At 42.2% G+C, this 20,155-nt stretch overlaps 1 protein-coding gene across 2 annotated transcripts; it reads right to left on the reverse strand.

Annotated features, from left to right (window-relative positions):
- Positions 1 to 423: 423 nt before the first annotated feature.
- Positions 424 to 19,950, reverse strand: LOC134629530 (equilibrative nucleobase transporter 1-like). 2 transcript variants are annotated; one of them, XM_063476932.1, is made up of 13 exons: positions 19,825 to 19,950; positions 18,529 to 18,772; positions 18,292 to 18,421; positions 15,835 to 15,881; positions 6,496 to 6,572; positions 6,292 to 6,384; positions 3,883 to 4,022; positions 2,559 to 2,698; positions 2,258 to 2,401; positions 2,064 to 2,171; positions 1,804 to 1,990; positions 1,464 to 1,575; positions 424 to 720 (listed from the first exon to the last, which is right to left on the reverse strand). In XM_063476932.1, the coding sequence occupies exons 2-13, from the start codon at positions 18,707 to 18,709 to the stop codon at positions 598 to 600; spliced, it is 1,482 nt and encodes a 493-aa protein (XP_063333002.1). In that variant the 5' UTR covers positions 18,710 to 18,772; positions 19,825 to 19,950; the 3' UTR covers positions 424 to 597. The 2 variants fall into 2 exon arrangements, with proteins under 2 accessions (XP_063333002.1, XP_063333003.1); XM_063476933.2 differs by lacking the exons at positions 15,835 to 15,881; positions 18,292 to 18,421; positions 18,529 to 18,772; positions 19,825 to 19,950 and adding an exon at positions 15,931 to 16,144.
- Positions 19,951 to 20,155: the final 205 nt, after the last annotated feature.

Below are 20,155 nucleotides of genomic sequence, written 5' to 3' on the forward strand. Positions count from 1 at the left end.
AGCGCTTTTCAAGACCCTCAAAGCACTTTACCATTCCACTATTCATTCACACACTGGCAGAGGCAAGCTACAGTTGCAGCCTGACAGAAGCGAGGCTGCTATATCGTACCATCGGCCCCTCTGGCCAACACCAGTAGGCGGTAGGTGAAGTGTCTTGCCCAAGGACACAGCGACCAAGACAGACAGAGCAGGGGATCGAACCGGCAACCTTACAAGATGAGCTTCCCAACCCCCTGAACCACAGTCGCCCAACCACTATATATATGTGTGTATATATATATATATGTGTATATATATATATATATATATATATACATATATATATATATATATATATATATATGATCTGTTTCGAATGTTATTAAAGTCTTTCAAGGTTTTAAATGGCTCAAACAAATAATATTTCTCCTGAACCATAAAGTGTTTAACACAACATTTTATTGAATTACAAAAAACAGTTCGCAAAAGTGAAATTAATAAAGATCAACAAAACATTAAAGTCAATGCTTGTGCTTCTAGTTTAAATCAGTGAGCAGGAACAAAGAGAACCTGAAGCGCGAACCTTCTACAGGCTGAAACACTCGTCTCACCGTCTCTCTACAGTCTGGCTCGAGTCTCAGGATGGTCCTTCCTGAGGCGGCCTTGTTTTCTGCAGTGGATGAAGACGTTTGTAGGATGGATGAACGCCAGTAGAGTGAGAAAAATAAGGCCGATGTCCACCTGGAACAGATTGAGACAAAAGTTTGCATTCACGTGAGTACAGCTAATGCAAGAAAAGTGTATTAAATATTGACCTGTGTTGATATTTAGCCACTGCTGGGTTGTTCAATGTTAAATCAATCAGAGACACACTCAAGTACAGTGACATTTAATGAAGCAAAATTTCAACTTTTTGCTGTAAATATTTACAGGACCTCATCAAGGTGGGGGAATTTGGTACTTATTAATGTTACTTATTTTTTCAGCACTTTTGAGTCCTCGTAACTACATAATGACATTCACACATATGAAAATCATTCAATGAGCAAATCTAAGGATTGATATAATGGAACTGCATCATGAGGCCAAGGGTTTGCAGCGTTGTCAGTAAAGCAAAGGGTGACTACTCTAAAATACAAAACATGTTTTGACTTATTTCATACTTTTTTGGTTTACTAAATAATTCCATATTTTGATGCCTTCTGTAAAAATCTTAAATGTAAATAGTCATGAAAATACAGTAAACCCATTAAATGAGAATGTGTGTCCAAATTTTAAAAAGAAAATCTGTGTCTGACCTTAACCTTGAGGTCACTGAGATTGGAGCCTGTCCGAGATTTTTATTAGATACACGTATGACATCAATTTGAAGCTCCTACATCGCTCTGTTTTTGAGCTATTGCATTCATGTGTCCTGTCTGCCTGCCTAGCAGGGTGGCAGTAATACCTCATCAGGTTTTTACGGATGAGGGGTAAAAACCTACATAAAAGGGATATTCTCTGACCACGGAGACGAGGGGGTACTGCAGCACAGAGACTCCAGCAGACACAGCCATCACCAGGCCATACAGCTTCCCAAAGTGACAGGCTGGAAAACTGAGAGAGCAAAAACCAAAGGGTTACAACGTGTCTGTGTCTAACTGATGAATAAATTCTCTGTTACCTCAATTTGAAATTATTTTGCCTCCTGAAATTGTATTTTAATTGAAACTGAGAAGTTTAGAAGACAGGGCAAACTCAAAAAAGCCAAACTAGTGAAGTTTTAAATGTAATACATGCAACTTGAAACTGTTACTTTCCAGTGTGTGTTTGATATAAACTCACGCGATGCTAAGGAAGGCTGCATTCCCCCCGTAAAGGAAGGAGCGATTGAGGACCTGCAGGACGAAGGTGAAGTACTGCAGCGGGAGAAAAGCAATGGAGGTGCACACAGAGAAGAGGAGGCACTGCAGGGCAGTCAGGAGCAGGGACAGGTAGGAGGAGCGCAGGTCCGCCTCTTGCTCCGTCTCTCCTACAGTACAAGAGAGATTCAGAAGGAGTTTCCACATGAAAACAAGTCATTCTAACAGCATTCACTGATTTACCCGGAGCCAGAGGCTTCTTCTTGTGTCTGTCCATGATGAGTCCGTTCCAGGGGGCACACAGGATGCCACACAGCTGAGTTATTGCGAACGCATTGGTGTACTGGCTCACTGATGATTTAGGGATGGATGAGAAAACAAGAGAATGAAGTCAGAGAATATCTGGATCAGAGATGATAATGAGGACAATGACTTACCCAGCTTGGAGTCACCATCAGCCAGCCGGTTCAGCATGGAGTTGAGCGTGCCAATGAAGAAGTAGTGTCTCAGCTGCATGATGGACAACCACACCAGGTGAAATATGAAGAAACTGGACTTGACACAGCTGCCGAACGACTGCACTGAACACACAAAACTGGGTGTAAAATACATCAACTAATACATGTTACTTTGTTACGTGTATATGTACTTGTATTTGCCTGCAGTGGTTTCTTTGTTGGCCAAACAGTAGAAACACTTGACACAAACAGTTTTGGATGGTAAAGTGGCTATAAGAACCTTTTTCTGTGTTTTGAGCCTCTGTCCTACCCTCGGGTGCCAGCGACGTGTTCTCCGTCTCAGGGGACTCCTGTGTCGGCGGACCTTCCTTCATCTCAGTCTCCTCCACAGCGTCAGTGTTTCCCTTTCCACAGTTTATCCTGAACGTCAGAAGAAAGTGTGATTCACAAATGAGTGCACGTTCAAAATCAACGTTGCACTGGTCACTTTTGTTCTTTTGTTAGTGACTCAGAATTATTAAAAAATCAAAAGGTTTATGCTCGTCATCTGTGGTGAAAGATGGAGAAAGCAAAGAAAGTGTTGTGACAGGGAAAGCGGAAAGCAAGCGGAGAACATATACCACCTGATCTGTTCCCTGAAGATCAGGACCTCACTGCTCACTCACTCACTAACCAAGAAATTTGGGTTTAAATAATGACATCCAGCATGGAAAACTTCTTTTTTGCTTGGTTTTTGTACTAGTGAAACTTGTAGGTACAATAAAGCACCTTTTCCATTGGTAACTATTTGGATTGAGGTCTATTAACACATAGTGAGTGAAAAAGGTGACTGGAAAGGAAAAACTCAATGCATCATGGGAATCCCCGGCAGCCTACGTCTATTGCAGCATAACTAAGGGAGGATTCAGGGTCACCTGGTCCAGTCCTAACTATATGCTTTAGCAAAAAGGAGAGTTTTAAGCCTAATCTTCAAAGTAGAGATAGTGTCTGTCTCCCGAATCCAAACTGAAAGCTGGTTCCACAGATGAGGGGCCTGAAAACTGAAGGCTCTGCCTCCCAGTTGAAGCGTGATCGGCAATCAGTGCAAACATATATTACAGACTGGTTTTCCATTACTATCCAATACCATCTAATGTGTATGGTCATCTTCACAGCAACGTAGGCGAGCATCCCATGACGTAATTATGACGTATGCGACACGAACACTACAACAAAGGTGGAGGTCAGGGTGATGATATACCTACCGTTGTTTTTGTAGCCATTTCCCTCGTTCTGGGTTTTAAAAATGGTGGTTTTGATTTTCACGAACAACAACAAGAATTAGAAAAATATATACTTCTGAATTCAACCACTACACCATCCAAATGCTACGTCCACTTTAAATTAAAAAGGTAAAAGACTTCAACTTTGTCAGTAATATTTTGTATTTGATTCCTTATTTAGGTAGTTCTAAACTTTTTCACAGAATAAGAACAAATTACACAAAAACATGTTAATAATACTGAATTTGTGCTTGAAATGTGTGTTTAAGTACAGATTTTGTGTGTATCAAAGACGCCCACTGTCTTTATGACCTGAATGGCAAAAAGCTATCATGCTCTCACCCGTAGGTGTAGTTTTCAGGCAGAGTGTAGGGGATGTGGGTTTTCGGCATCAGCAGGAAAGTTCTCACCACGTGAATGCTGCTGCAGATGGTCAGGAAAATGAAAGAGTAGTGGAGAGAGATTCCCTGTTCGTACAGAATCTGCAGGGGGGGGAAAAGGTCACTTATATAGGTCATATATATGTGTGTGTGTATATTATAAACATATATATATAAAAAAACAAAACACCCAGCACGCCCCTATGGGCGGTTTATCCTTCAAGCTCGGGTCCTCTACCAGAGGCCTGGGAGCTTGAGGGTCCTGCGCAGTATCTTAGCTGTTCCCAGGACTGCGCTCTTCTGGACAGAGATCTCCGATGTTGTTCCCGGGATCTGCTGGAGCCACTCGCCTAGCTTGGGAGTCACCGCACCTAGTGCTCCGATTACCACGGGGACCACCGTTACCTTCACCCTCCACATCCTCTCGAGCTCTTCTCTGAGCCCTTGGTATTTCTCCAGCTTCTCATGTTCCTTCTTCCTGATATTGCTGTCATTCGGAACCGCTACATCGATCACTACGGCCGTCTTCTTCTGTTTGCCTACCACCACTATGTCCGGTTGGTTAGCCACCACCATTTTGTCCGTCTGTATCTGGAAGTCCCACAGGATCTTAGCCCGGTCATTCTCCATCACCCTTGGGGGCATCTCCCATTTTGACCTCGGGACTTCCAGGTTATACTCGGCACAGATGTTCCTGTACACTATGCCGGCCACTTGGTTATGGCGTTCCATGTATGCCTTGCCTGCTAGCATCTTGCACCCTGCTGTTATGTGCTGGATTGTCTCTGGGGCTTCTTTACACAGCCTGCACCTGGGGTCTTGCCTGGTGTGATAGACCCCAGCCTCTATGGATCTTGTACTCAGAGCTTGTTTTTGTGCTGCCATGATTAGTGCCTCTGTGCTGTCTTTCAGCCCAGCTTTGTCCAGCCACTGGTAGGATTTCTGGATATCAGCCACCTCCTCTATCTGCCGGTGGTACATACCGTGCAGGGGCCTGTCCTTCCATGATGGTTCCTCGTCTCCCTCCTCTTTCTTGGGTTTCTGCTGCCTGAGGTATTCACTGAGCACACTGTCAGTTGGGGCCATCTTCGTGATGTATTCGTGGATGTTTCTTGTCTCATCCTGGACTGTGGTGCTGACACTCACCAGTCCCCGGCCCCCTTCCTTCCGCTTACCGTGCTCAGGGTGCTGGACTTGGGGTGAAACCCTCCAAGCATAGTCAGGAGCTTTCTTGTCTTTATGTCAGTGGCTTCTATCTCCTCCTTTGGCCAGCCTATTACCCCAGCAGGGTACCTGATCACGGGCAGGGCGTAGGTGTTGATGGCCCGGATCTTGTTCTTACAGTTCAGCTGACTCCTCAGGACTTGCCTGACCCTCTGCAGGTACTTGGTGGTTGCAACTTTCCTAGCGGCCTCTTCATGGTTCCCATTCGCCTGCGGGATCCCCAGGTACTTGTAACTGTCCTCTATGTCTGCAATGTTGCCTTCTGGTAGTTCAATCCCCTCAGTTCTGACTACCATCCCTCTCTTTGTCACCATCCGAATACACTTCTCCAGTCCGAACGACATTCCAATGTCATTGCTGTATAGCCTGGTAGTGTGGATCAGTGAATTGATGTCTCGTTCACTCTTGGCATACAGCTTGATGTCATCCATGTACAGGAGGTGGCTGAAATTTTGATAAATGCAATTCTAATAGTCGGCGCTATCTAGATACCATCTCTTCTGTTTAAGGCGGATGTGGTTCTGTTGGTTTGTTGGATGATCACCAGCTCTTACTGGGGCAGCTGAAGCAGGAGTGAGAATTAGCACCTGGAAATTTGAGGCGATGGTCTACAGTTGGAGATGGGTGGATTGCACATTGCTGTACCAAGTATCTCAGAGTTTTAACCAGTCTATCTTTAGGGTAGACAGACTGGTGAAAGGTCTGCAGTGACTGGATACCATGCTAGTCTTTTATGGTAAAGAGAGCTGGGTGTGAAGGCAAAACTTTCAATATGCTGACTGCTCTATGTTCCCATCCTCACCTTGGGCATAAGCTGAGGGTAATGACCGACAGAACAGGATGAGCTGCTTCAGCAGGGAGCCTGGGCTCTCCCTTAGAGATAGGGAGAAGCACTGGGTCATTCAGGACTGGATGAAGGGATGTTAATTCTAATATTTTATTTATGTAGTATTCAGCACAAATTCACAGTTATATTTGTTGGTGCACCAGCTCAGCTATGGGATGCAGCTTGTTTCCACCTTTTTTTTGTCCAAATAAGAATAAAACTGCACTTCAGTAAAGTAGTAGTGACACTAGTGTGAGGACAGCGTTGTTTTATCCATCTAATGTGTGTGATAAATATGAGTGTAGCAATTATCAGTCCCACCTTAACGATGAGAAGCACAGCAGAGGAGGAGTCAAAGGCACCATTGTAGAAGGTGATGATGGTGGAGCGATGAGCAGGGAACAGGTTGCCCACCTTTCCGTCACATAGAGATACAGATCATCAGGACAAAATATGTTTGAAAGTTTAGAAGTGGCTCAAATGTATTTCTGTTTAGGAACAGAAACTTTCTACAGGTGTAGTTACCTGCATGTTAGTTATGAGCAGTAGGACTCCACCCACAGCAAGAAGAGACAGGGCGGGGTAAAGCAGATTTGAAAATTCTACAAGACACAGAAATACAAACATTAGGAATGCGATGTTGCACAATATTAAAGGTAGTTAGAGTTAAAACTCCAGAGTCACGGTGTAGAGAGCAGCTGAGCAGCAGAAGTGCTGACGAGCAGTTAAAATGCTGAATAATCATGTTTGAAAACAAACTTTTTGCTTTCCCTGCGGCAGTAAAGGGTTACAGTCAGGGCTGGATTCGGTGACCCTGAACCTTTAAACTTTCTATAGGCTCAGGCTGATGGGGTGTTTTGTTGTTCGTGGTCTCTCTGTGCCCTCATTCTCTCTCTCTTCTCTTTTCCCCCTATTCCACAAACATCGAGGCTGAGCCTGTTTCTGCCGGAGGACTTTTCCCATTAAAAGGGAACTTTTGCCTGTAAACAGGCGACAGCCTGATTTGTTAGGCTTTCTCTCTAATATTGTACTAATTGAGTACTCACATTGCACCTTAAGATAACTGCTGTTGTAATACAATATAAATGAGACAATGCCAAATCAAATGCCAATGGCTATACTGGAAAATAAAGAACACAAGTTTAATATGATAATGACCTGAATTATGCACAGTTGTGTAGTCACCTGATTTTTTCACAGTGATTGTGATTATTTTACTGGGATTCATCATATATGAGGAGTGTTACAGTGACTAAGTCATCAGGCGTGAGGTGAAAACAACTTTTACCTGTTTTCTGTCATTCGTGTTTGGTATGAACCGAGCCGTAGCTGAGGAGATGAAACCTGCTTTGTGCTTAAGATGAGAAAGCCAACACAGCTGCTCTTTTTTTAAAAACAAAGGTGGTTCTTTCACAGGTTTGTGTGCTATAAAAGTCCCCAAGAATATGAAATGTGAGGCCAACACTGGCTAGCACATGCAAGTTATAATACTAACTGCTAATTAGCTAAAATGGTGTTGTCACAATAGCTAGGGTTAGGGGTGGGCGATATAAACTGTAACAAGTGTCACCTGGCAGTTTGTTGCTCTCTGCCAGGTGATTGGCTGAAAGAGCTGTGAAAAGGTAGTGGGTGTGTGGGGTGAAATCAGCGCACTTCTGTGGAAGAAACCAGAGGCAATTAATTCACTCGGGTGCGAGTGGGTATATTGTCGGTAAGAGACTTTTGCCGTTTTGTTTGGATCATTTGCTGGTTGTATGTGCCTATTTTTAATGTGTCGGACTTTTTTAGTGTGACCACCAATTTTAACAGAAGAATTGATCAAGCCCTAGATCGACTGCGCGCAGGGAAACTGATCAATATTGTAGGTATATTGAGTGTTTGTTTTTAGCTTCATGACTTTAAATGGTTTCATAAAATTGGTATTTTATTGGGTAATATTTTAATTGATAATGTTGTTTGTTTTTCAGCGGTGCTGTCTCTGCTGTCCTTTTTTTTTCGTTCTTTTGATTGATTTGTAATTTTCTTTTGGTTAGTTCGTCCAGCCGTAAAGGCGGTCATTGATTGAGAGTGAGTCGTGTAAGGGCGGACTAACCTCCCTTTTTTTGTTTTCTTGTTTAATTGTTTGTGCCACTTCCCTTTGTCTCCCAGATTGCAGGCCATGCATAGCGCTGATTCCCAGCTGCGCTGAGACCTGAATTGTTTGCAGTGCGTGTCACGGTTGCAGTGTCGCTAAGCGGGGTGTGACGGGGTTGCAGTGTAGTCATATTCGCACCGTTAGTGTGGTAAGTCTCATGTGCAGCTGGGATATCGGCAGGATCTGCTATAAGTCCTGTCTGGAAATAAGGGGAATTTGTATGTTTAATTAATGTAATAAATAAATGATCAATTTATTTCTTTGTCCCGTTCACTCGTACCTTGTCCTCGGTTACATTTTGGCGTTGTTACGAACAGGATTCAAGGGAGTGGCCGTTTTTTTTGTTTGTTTTGTTTTTTTAAGGACAGCAGGGACAGGTTTGTAAGATTGGAGTGAAGGAGCAGCCAGGTCTCCATCATGGAAGGAAGCGAGCAACAAACAATGGTCCAACGTATACAGGAGTTGGAGAATGAACTTAGAGACTTGAAAACAGCATCTGTGGGTACAGAGAGGCCCTCCACGTCAACAGGAGCTACAGGAAGCGAATCAGAGACTGTGAGACCCAATCCTGTGGTATATGTACAGCAGGATAGAAAGTTGCCAACATTTTCAGGGAAGCTGGACAATATGGGCTCACTGACTCTGGATGAGTGGATTGAACAAATGAGAGACTTTGTGCGCACGAGAGGCAGAACTGAAAAAGAGCAAGCTCAAATTATTTTTAACCATTTAGAGGGTACTGCACGCACTGAGATAAAGTTTTTACCAAAAGAACAGAAAGAAAATGTTGAGAAAATTTTTGATACGCTGAAAGAAACTTACAGCTGCTTAGATTCCCACATTTCTTTGCAACGCAGATTTTTCAATCGTAAACAATTAGAAGGTGAGTCTCTAATTGACTTTTCTCATTCTTTGATGGCCTTAATGGACCAGATTATTAAAACGGATGAGGAAGCCGCAAGAAAAGCTTCAAAAGATCTGCGTGATCAATTTTGTGATGGTGTTAGAGATCAGACATTGAGGATTAGGCTGAGAGATTTAATTAATGCCAATCCACAGTGGACGATTCGTGAGGCGAGAGCTGAAGCGACCAGGTGGATGGCACAGTATGAGAATCAGCCTTTTAGGTCTAGATATAATCAGTCTATTTCAGTCTCTTCAGATATGCAAGCTTCCTGTGAAAGTGTAGATTCTAGAACATCAGAATATGCTGAGTTGGTGTCCCTTTTTAAAGCCCAACAGACACAATTAGAGTTGGTCATTAAGGCATTAAACCCACAGGAGGTGGCTGCTTCTAGCAATCACACTTCTCGACGTAGAAGAACGGTGAATGGTAAACCCATTTGTTTTAGGTGTGAGCAAGTTGGACATATTGCCCGTTTTTGTCCGACATTACCCAATTCTGATGGAAATCAGCATGAAAGAGCAGCTAGGGCTGAGGGCCAAACTACTAGGGCGGCGGAAAACTAGTACCCACCAGTGCACAGAGCCACACACTGGTGGGAGGGTTGCAAGGCTCCAATAACATAGAACTCAGTCATCTAGTTGGTGAATGCTTGGAAGGGGAGGTTGATTTGGGTGGGGTTATTATTTCATGTTTGCTGGACACAGGGTCCATGGTCACAACAATCACAGAAAGCTCTTTTAGAAATAACTTTTCTCATCTCAGTGACGAAAAGCTTAAAGACTGTGGTTGGTTGGGGCTTAAAGCAGCAAATGGGTTACAAATTCCTTATTCTGGGTATATTGAGTTGGATGTTACAATCCTGGGAATTCACCTACCTCGTCGAGGGGTGTTGATTGTGGGAGATCCAACAGATAGCCACATGGCACAGAAAAAGACATCTGTACCTGGTGTGTTAGGAATGAATGTATTAAACCCTCTGTACTCTGAATTGTGTAAACAATATGGTTCTGACCTCTGGGAGGCTCCAGTTTTGAAGACTGCGCCCCGTGGGTGGAGAAGAGCGCTGAGATGCTGCCAAATGATGGAGGCTATGGCAAATTCTCCCGAACCCTATCGTGTTAGAGTACAGGGTAAGAAGTCTTTCTGTGTTCCAGCTGGAACGCAAAGTTATGTTCCTGTTACCTGTCCAAAGATGCCTGTGAATACACCCATTGACCTTTTGATTGAACCCCTAGGGCCTGATGATGGTTTTCTCCCGGAAGGCTTATTGGTGTCTCCCTCACTAGTAAAGGGAGAACGGGGGGAGGCTTTTGTTCCAGTTACTAATGTGGGTAAAGCTGATGTCTGGTTGACACCTCGTCGGGTGGTTGCTACAGTTCAACTGGCCAGTGTGCTAGTAGAGGGTCATTCTGAAATACAGGTCTCTGTAAATTCACAGTGTTGTACAGCTTATATTTCCAGTCATACAATGGCAGACAATTCAGCGGAACTGGATCTACCTGAATTTGAAAATCTTGAGGAGGGCGAGAAACGGCAAGCTAAAGTTTTATTGCAGAAGTATAGCGGCATGTTTGCCAAGAATGAGTTGGATGTTGGTTGTTGTAAATTGATCACTCATGAAATTCCTTTGACAGATGAAACACCAGTGCGACAACCTTACAGGCGAATCCCTCCGTCTCAGTATGAATTGGCAAGGGATCATATCAAACAGCTGCTGCAAGCTCGCATCATCAGAGAAAGTAGTAGTCCGTATTCATCCCCAATAGTTCTTGTTCAAAAGAAGGATGGAAGTTTACGCATGTGTGTCGATTATAGACAGTTAAACGCCAAGACCAGAAAGGATGCATTTCCTCTGCCAAGGATTGAAGAATCCTTGGATGCTTTGACGGGTGCTCAGTGGTTTTCCACTTTGGACCTGGCTAGTGGTTATAATCAGGTGGAAATGGCTGAGAAGGATAAGATTAAAACTGCATTTTGTACCCCATTTGGTTTGTTTGAGTTCAACCGCATGCCTTTTGGTTTGTGTAATGCACCCAGTACATTTCAGCGACTGATGGAGCGTTTGTTTGGAGATTGCAGACATCAGTCGGTGCTTTTGTATTTGGATGATGTCATTGTCTTTTCATCCTCTGTGCAACAGCATTTGGAGCGGTTGGAAGAAATATTCTCTCGTCTGGATAAAGAGGGGCTTAAAGTGAAACTCTCAAAGTGCCAGTTTTTCCAGAGGCAAGTGAAGTATTTGGGGCATGTGGTGTCTGCCGAAGGAGTTTCTACTGATCCAGATAAAATAGCTGCAGTGCGGGATTGGAAAACGCCCAGCAATCTAGCAGAACTGCGTTCCTTTTTAGGATTTGCTAGTTATTATAGGAGGTTCATAGCGGGTTTTTCACGCATGGCTGCTCCCTTGCATAGACTGGTCTCGACACTCCTCCCTCCAGGTAGAAAAGGTAGGACCCCCCCAAAACCGTTATTGGATTCCTGGGATTTAGAGTGTGAACGAAGTTTTCATCAGCTCAAGGCTGCCCTAGTTTCTGCACCAGTGCTTGCTTTTGCTGATTTTCAGAAGCCATTTACGTTGGAAGTAGATGCAAGTTATGGCGGTCTAGGGGCGGTGCTCTCCCAGGAGTATGAGGGTAAGTTGCGGCCAGTAGCTTTTGCTAGTCGGAGCTTGAAGCCTACAGAGCGGAATATGAAAAATTATAGTTCCATGAAGCTTGAGCTTGTAGCTCTTAAGTGGGCAGTCACTGAAAAGTTTAGGGAGTATCTTTTGGGTCATCGTTGCACTGTATTTACAGATAATAACCCTCTAAGCCATTTGTCCACAGCAAAGCTAGGTGCCACAGAACAGAGGTGGGCATCAGAGCTGGCTGCTTTTGATTTGACCATAAAATACCGGCCTGGGGCTCAGAATGCTAATGCAGACGTACTGTCCCGCCTACATAGTACTGTAATGGAATTGGATGGTCCGTTATCTAATGATATTGGAGTGCAGTGTGAGATGATTCCCAGTGTTCAGGCAGAGATAAGTGTTTTACCTGGTTGTTCTTTTTCTGATCTCTGTAGGTTACAGAAGCAAGACCCGGTGATTGGCCCTTTCTTAAAGTATTGGGAGGTGGCCAGGTTGCCCGACTCAAAGGAAAGAGATAGTCTTGGTAAGGGTTCGAGGGAATTGGTCCGTCAATGGGGGCGGATGAAACAAAGGGAGTCTGTGTTATATCGCTGCACTCATACTCCTGATGGAGGGAGGGAGGTTGACCAGCTTGTGTTGCCACAGTGTTTACAGAGCCGCGTCCTTCGTTTACTCCACGATGAGCATGGCCATCAAGGAGTTGAGCGTACACTGCAGTTGGTGCGCTCACGATATTATTGGCCACACATGTATGTAGATATTGAGAGATGGTGCAGAGATTGTGAAAGGTGTGTTCTTTCTAAGGCTGTTGTGCCAAAGATTAAAACCTTTATGGGCAGTATTTCTGCATCTCGGCCTCATGAAATTTTGGCAATTGATTTTACAGTACTTGAACCCTCAACTGATGGTAAAGAGAATATTTTGGTAATGACTGACATCTTTTCTAAATATACTCAGACTGTCCCTACGAAAGATCAGCGAGCCAGCACAGTGGCAGAAGCTTTAGTGAAGCATTGGTTTCATTTATTTGGGCCTCCAAGTCGCATACATTCTGATCAGGGGCGAAATTTTGAAAGTGCTTTGGTGCAACAGCTGTGTAAGATTTATAAGATGGAGAAGAGTCGGACGACTCCCTATCATCCGCAAGGTAATGGTCAATGTGAACGATTTAATCGTACACTTCATGACTTGCTGCGTGCCCTGCCTCCTGAACAAAAGCGCCGGTGGCCCCGGCATCTCTCCCAAGTCACATATGCGTATAACACCACAGTACATCAGTCGACTGGTATGACTCCATATTATTTGATGTTCGGGCGAGAGCCACGTTTGCCAGTGGATTTTTGGTTGGGTGCTGGCAGTGAAATTGATGAGGACGTCACTCTTGAAGAGTGGGTACAGGAACACCAAAAGTCCCTGGCTGCTGCATATGATGTTGTGCAGCAACGGTTAGAAAGGAGAAGGGTTCAGAGAGATCTGAACTCCTCTAAATGCGCTAGCCCTGATTTGGAGCAGGGCGATTTGGTATATATGAGAAACCACTCTGTAAGAGGTCGCAATAAGATTCAAGATTTTTGGGACCCCACGCCTTTTCAAGTAGTGCGACCTCCTCCTGGTCATGGCGTAGTATATTCAGTCGCTCCTGCTGGACACACTGGTCCACTTCGACAAGTACATCGAACTGAGTTGAGAAACATTCCAATCAGGGAATTGGATGGAGATCAAGATAGTGGTCTACAAATGTCAAAACAGGATGATCTAACTGGAATGTTGGCCACAAATAACAGTATGGTTGATGAAGTGGAACAGATGTTTACAGAACAGGGAGATTGAAGCGATTCTGCAGTGTTGAAGGAAGGGACGTTGAGTCCCACACATGTGGGGGTGCCCCATTTGGACTGTTCTAGAGACCTAGAACCTGGGGATGAAGATGTTGCCAGCTTGGCGCAAGGGCCTCGTAGGTCAATGAGGAAGACTGCTGGACAGCATTCAAACCATTTAAATTGCCACAATCTACTATAAAATGAGCCAAATTTTAAGTGTGCTCTCTTTTCAGCTCATCGTCGGGTTGCCGATGCCCTTTGAAGGGGAGGGTTGTAACAAGTGTCACCTGGCAGTTTGTTGCTCTCTGCCAGGTGATTGGCTGAAAGAGCTGTGAAAAGGTAGTGGGTGTGTGGGGTGAAATCAGCGCACTTCTGTGGAAGAAACCAGAGGCAATTAATTCACTCGGGTGCGAGTGGGTATATTGTCGGTAAGAGACTTTTGCCGTTTTGTTTGGATCATTTGCTGGTTGTATGTGCCTATTTTTAATGTGTCGGACTTTTTTAGTGTGACCACCAATTTTAACAGAAGAATTGATCAAGCCCTAGATCGACTGCGCGCAGGGAAACTGATCAATATTGTAGGTATATTGAGTGTTTGTTTTTAGCTTCATGATTTTAAATGGTTTCATAAAATTGGTATTTTATTGGGTAATATTTTAATTGATAATGTTGTTTGTTTTTCAGCGGTGCTGTCTCTGCTGTCCTTTTTTTTTCGTTCTTTTGATTGATTTGTAATTTTCTTTTGGTTAGTCCGTCCAGCCGTAAAGGCGGTCATTGATTGAGAGTGAGTCGTGTAAGGGCGGACTAACCTCCCTTTTTTTGTTTTCTTGTTTAATTGTTTGTGCCACTTCCCTTTGTCTCCCAGATTGCAGGCCATGCATAGCGCTGATTCCCAGCTGCGCTGAGACCTGAATTGTTTGCAGTGCGTGTCACGGTTGCAGTGTCGCTAAGCGGGGTGTGACGGGGTTGCAGTGTAGTCATATTCGCACCGTTAGTGTGGTAAGTCTCATGTGCAGCTGGGATATCGGCAGGATCTGCTATAAGTCCTGTCTGGAAATAAGGGGAATTTGTATGTTTAATTAATGTAATAAATAAATGATCAATTTATTTCTTTGTCCCGTTCACTCGTACCTTGTCCTCGGTTACAAAACGATATACGATAGAAACGATATAGATTTGGCCAACGATAGAGATTTTGACTATATCGCTCTATCGCGATAGCGCATGTTGATGATGTCATCAAGCTGCGCCTGTTTTGGTAGAAAGTATCACAGCGGCTACAACCATTATCATCAGTAAATTATGTTCTCCTGACTGAAGTTTGGCCCGTGTATAGCATCCTGCTATGCGATTGCATTTGTCCCTAACCACCAGAATCCCTCACGTTAACTTTTATTGAGTGGAAAAAAAGTTGCCATTCATCCTCCAGCTTCACTGTGCTAATGTTATGCTAACATAGCTGTGTCGCTAGCAATCGCGTAGCACAACATTATATACCAGGTGGTCTAACTTCGGTAACCCTGCAAACGCCACTGCTGTTTAGTTTTCTGTCTTCATTTATGTTGGAAGTGGTAGCAGAGCTGTACGTTTTAATTAGTTTCAAAAATCTCTCAGTCAGAACATGGTACGAAATGTTTAGGTATAAACTAGCGAGCTAACTTCCTGTTAACTTCTAACTCCGTTAAATTTAATAAATTCTGTTTTCATGTTTGCATGGATGTTAAACTTAATTGTTACACCCGATAAAGCAGCAACGCTGATGATTTAATTAAAGATGAAAGAATTTAGACTGTTTTTAACTCTCAGTGTTCGTTTGATTTTGGGACCTGAAGGGGACGGAGTTTTGGACCCAGATTACTCCTCACTACGGCAGCCGTAATGCTCTGACAATCCATCAAGCAGTCCATCAGCAGGCTTGCCAAAGTTGTACTAAAACATTTTTTAACAGATTTCTACACGCCAAAATCGGTTCAAGGTCAGTAAGCACAACCAGAATTCATACATAAGGCACACTCTAGATTTTTGAGAAAATTAAAGGATTTTAAGTGTGCCTTATAGTGTGGAAAATACTTTATACAGAAGAAAAGAATATATCGTGATATATATCATTATCGCACATGCTTCAAATTATATCGCGATATGAATTTTAGGCCATATCGCCCAGCCCTAGCTAGGGTGTTCGATTTTTACACTTTAGCACACAGAATAAGCTTTCAGGTAGTCAAATAAACCCAACACAGTGTGACCAAAATACGAAATTCCCACAAGGAAAGGATTATGGAAAAGGTGGAAATTATGACACAGAGGTGAAAGGTGAATCTAATAAAAACTACATAAATATGTGTTTTCTAATAATCGTAACCTGTGCACCTACCTGGGCTAGAGAGGGCCACCAGCAATGTACCACCACTAAAAAGGGCTCTGGAGAGGGAAAAATATAATCAGGACACATAAAAGTTTCTGTTTTTACCATCAGATATCCACCAGCTACGAGGAGCAGACTTCCTATGAGGGAGCACTGAGACATTGGTTGGTGGCCTGAGGGTGATTTTGGCCTGCAGCGAAGTCGCCTTGAGCATTAACAGACATGAGCTGGCAAGGTTTTCTGAACCCACTCATCAAACTGTCCATTCTCCCCTCAGATACCACATAAGCTCACGTATGTAGCCTCTCTCGACAAGACGATGAAACGTGGAAGAGAGTGAAAAAACAAAAGTCAAGATGCAGCTTAATGCTGAAAAACAAGTACCAATCAGGGGGCAGCACAGTTAAAAACAGCAGCATAAATACAAAAAACAACTGAGTTTTGTGTATGTAGTTTTTGTATATATAGCCAAAGTTGACCTTGAAAAGGCTTGTTGGTCTGTACCAAATCTTGGATTTTGTAATCTGAATAAATTTCTCCTCAACTGAACACTGACTAAAGAAATAATCTGGCACACTTTCCACTAACATTAGAACAATATAATCTGGTACTGACAATTAACTACCTATTTTATTTAAAAATCAAGTAGTGACTCAACGAGACTCATTAATTCCTAAACTGTGTAATAATTCTTGTTCTCTGCGTCTCTCCACATGTTTAAGTATTAATCATCTGACATAAAGTAAAAGATTAATTTGACTGAATAATTGCATATTTTACCAAATTTTCTATTAAATATCACTATAATCTCATTAAAATTAATTACTGAGATTCTCTAACCTAAATCTCACAATATAATCATATACATTCCTGATCACTGCAATAAATAAGAAACTTAAGTGATAACGTGTTACACCAAAGCTCTAAAGTAAATCTGCATTCCTAAGTGTTCCAGCAATGATTAACATAACAGGTTTGGAATAACAAATGTTTTCTCATGGCAGCTGGATTATTATCACACTATTCATTAAAATGAATACTGTGAGGTACACTGTAAGAAAAAGTCCTAATATAAAAGTATTTTACTGTGTATTTTACAGTTTTGTTCTGTTCTTCTAGAATATCATTAAATTTACATAAATAGACTGTGATTTCACATTTCAAATGTAAATTAACGTAAAATCACTGTAATGTAATAAAACATAATTTCCTTGTTTTTTTAGATGTATGTCTGTACATATGCATATTTAGATTGTTAAATGTATCATGATTTCACAAATATTTGTCCGTTATTTGAAAGATTGAACTGTTACATTCAAATGTAATGCTATAGAAAAATATATAAAATGATTCTTATAAACTTTTTTTTACATCAAATAATTATTACTATTATTGCTATTTAGGGCGATCGTGGCTCAAGAGTTGGCAGGTCGCCTTGTAATCAGAAGGTTGCCGGTTCGAGCCCCGGCTCGGACACTCTCGGTTGTTGTGTCCTTGGTCAAGACACTTCACCTACCGCCTACTGGTGATGGCCAGAGGGGCCGATGGTGCGATATGGCAGCCTCGCCTCTGTCAGTCTGTCCCAGGGTATGCAATCCATTATTATTTAAACCAACTGTTAACTGTATATTTCTGTACATTTAAGTATTATTATTCATATTGCCACATTCATTGACCTTGTTTATAGGTAATTTCATTGTTTAATCACATTAAAATGTTCCTAATTTAATGTTTAAAAGCACTTGAAAAAGGCAAAATCCCATGTAAAATTAGGGCAACAAACTGTATTGTCATTACTGAAAATAACCGTATTTTTATGAGAAAGTTATTTTCTGGTATTATTTTGGCGCCCCAGCTGCCGGAATATTACTGTTTTTCTAGGATTTTTGTTTTAACAGTGTAGATGATTTCATAGTACACGCCTTGGGGCAGCTATAGTATGTGATTGTGTGATTTAGTGGTATATAAACATAACTGAGTTGTTTTGAACATTTTTTGTTTTAGTGTAACCTGTGCAGAGAAAAAGTTCAATTACTAAAAAAGAAAATAAATAAATTGTTACCTATTGATCCGGACTCTGAACCAAATTTTAACCATTAACATTACCAAGTATTAGTACTGATACTAGAAACTGTCAAATATATTTTGGGGTTGAATGAGGTGAGTTCTGTTTCAGTCTAATCTCTGTGCCTCTGTGAGACACTCCCTGCTTTTAACTCAACTTAATTAATTTGTTTTTTATATACTAATCTTAACTAATCTCAGATTTTTTTGGTTTCTTTGCTGAAACTAATTGGCAGACAAGGGTTTTTTTTTATTCTGCTGGAGGTCTGACCTACAAAGGTATCTTAGTTTACTTGGAAAGTATTGTTGATTAACAACATTTTGGACAAACAGCAAGAAATAGTTAACAAATGTGTGTTTGGGTCTGCAGCCCAGACATATTTCTTTTTAGCACTGACTTACATTGCCAGCAGTCTGGTCAGCCGTGTGCCACAGTGATCAAATATGTAGCCATTTAATAGAGTCAAGAAGTTGTTGAGGAAGGAGGCCACAGTAAAAACCAGCGAGAACTGCTCATCCTGACCACTACAGTCTGGAAGAAAAACAAACAGAAACACACACACACAAATATATCTGAAACCTGCTTCTGTGGTGTCCTGGATGAGCGTCCTGTGCAATCTACACTCCAGAGGTGCTCACCTTTACTATCCGTTGTGCTGTTAGTGTCGACACACAGCCAACCAAAGTATTCCTCTTTCTTCAGCACAAACACCAGGGAGGCATGGCCAAACACCAGGCCTGCAAATAACAGACACTCCAGCAACCCAGTGATCAGGGTCAGCCAGTAGCGCAGGCTGTAACCAGCTACAGTTCCCTGCATTTTTCACTTCGTCTTTCCAGCTCACACAAAGGTCAAACAGAACTTCCAGACAGATCTTTGTTCCTAAACCATGGAATAAAAAAATAACAGGTATACGTTTTCAGTTTTACATGCCTCAAATACACCAAAAACTGTTCAAGAAATGATCGCGAACGCAAGAGGGAGCAACATCTGTGTGAGCATGGGCAGTATATGAGCTGAAGGCCAAAGATGATAAAAAATAAAGTTGACTTGAGTTTTGAGTGGATTTTTTTATGCAACAGTAACAAGCTGACACAAAAAGTTAACATTTTCTCATAGAAATACTGAATGTTCATTAAAATTCATCGTACAATGTGAAATGTTGCAATGTACACAATCACGGCAGCACTGGCTCACTCATTTGCTTTATTTTCCCTAAAAGCCTCCCACCCATTCATCTTAGTTTCACTTCATATTTGTTACTTGGTTCTCCATGCCCCACCTGCCGCAGCAGGTTCAGAACCGCCACATGAGAGGGAACCACAGTGTGACATCTATACTAACTTTAACCCCGTAGGTTAAGATTTTACATACAAACAAATAGTAGCAGCACACAAAAAAAGCCACAATCAATTTCATCTTAATTCATTAATAATCAGATTAGCAATAACTCCCCTTTTCTTTAAAACTGTTCCATACTTTTGTTAAAAAAAACTGACTACAATAACACTGTGATGAATACACTTTTACCTTAATGTTTCCCAGTGAGTTTATTTGCATGGTGTATATGGTCCATTTATATTCTCCTCCAGTTAAACTCATTCTGCAAAGCGCAGAGACTACAGACAGGGCAACAGTTATCGCCAAGGGGTGGTGGCTGTAATCCAGATTAATCCCGATAATCTATGTAATGACATATGGCACTACACGGGCACAAGAACGCTCTAAATGTGACCATTAAAACACGATTATCCGAGAAATTTAACCTGGTCTTATTACAGTGTGAGGTTTAATATCATAAATACTTGTATAAAACACAAATATACATCCAGTTTTCTATGCAGAGGCAAATAATTAACTCATCTCCGTAGAAATTTAACAAAACATGCTTCTATGCGCTGACCCTCATGAAAAAGTTAAGAAACAATGCTTACCCCATAACCTCTGGGCAATCCACACATGATATCTCTACTGTGCAGAGACTCTGTAGGGCCATGATGCATCTTGCACCCGATAAGCAGCATTTAATGGGCAGAGAGCTTTACTCTCTCTGTTTATAGATCCAGCTTTAATCCCAGACAGACGGACACGGGGAGGGAAACCAGGTTTACACACTGATTCCAATATTAGTCTAATTATGAGTTATAAACTAATCTAACGGACATGCAGTCCAGCCTGTTGACAGGTTTTCTCCCTGCTTCATTTGGAGCTCGTTCTAAATAAAAAACAAACTTAGGATCCTCCTGCAGGTCAGACAAGAAAACC

This window comes from Pelmatolapia mariae, linkage group LG6 (assembly GCF_036321145.2).
Source record: "Pelmatolapia mariae isolate MD_Pm_ZW linkage group LG6, Pm_UMD_F_2, whole genome shotgun sequence".
NCBI lineage: Eukaryota > Metazoa > Chordata > Actinopteri > Cichliformes > Cichlidae > Pelmatolapia > Pelmatolapia mariae.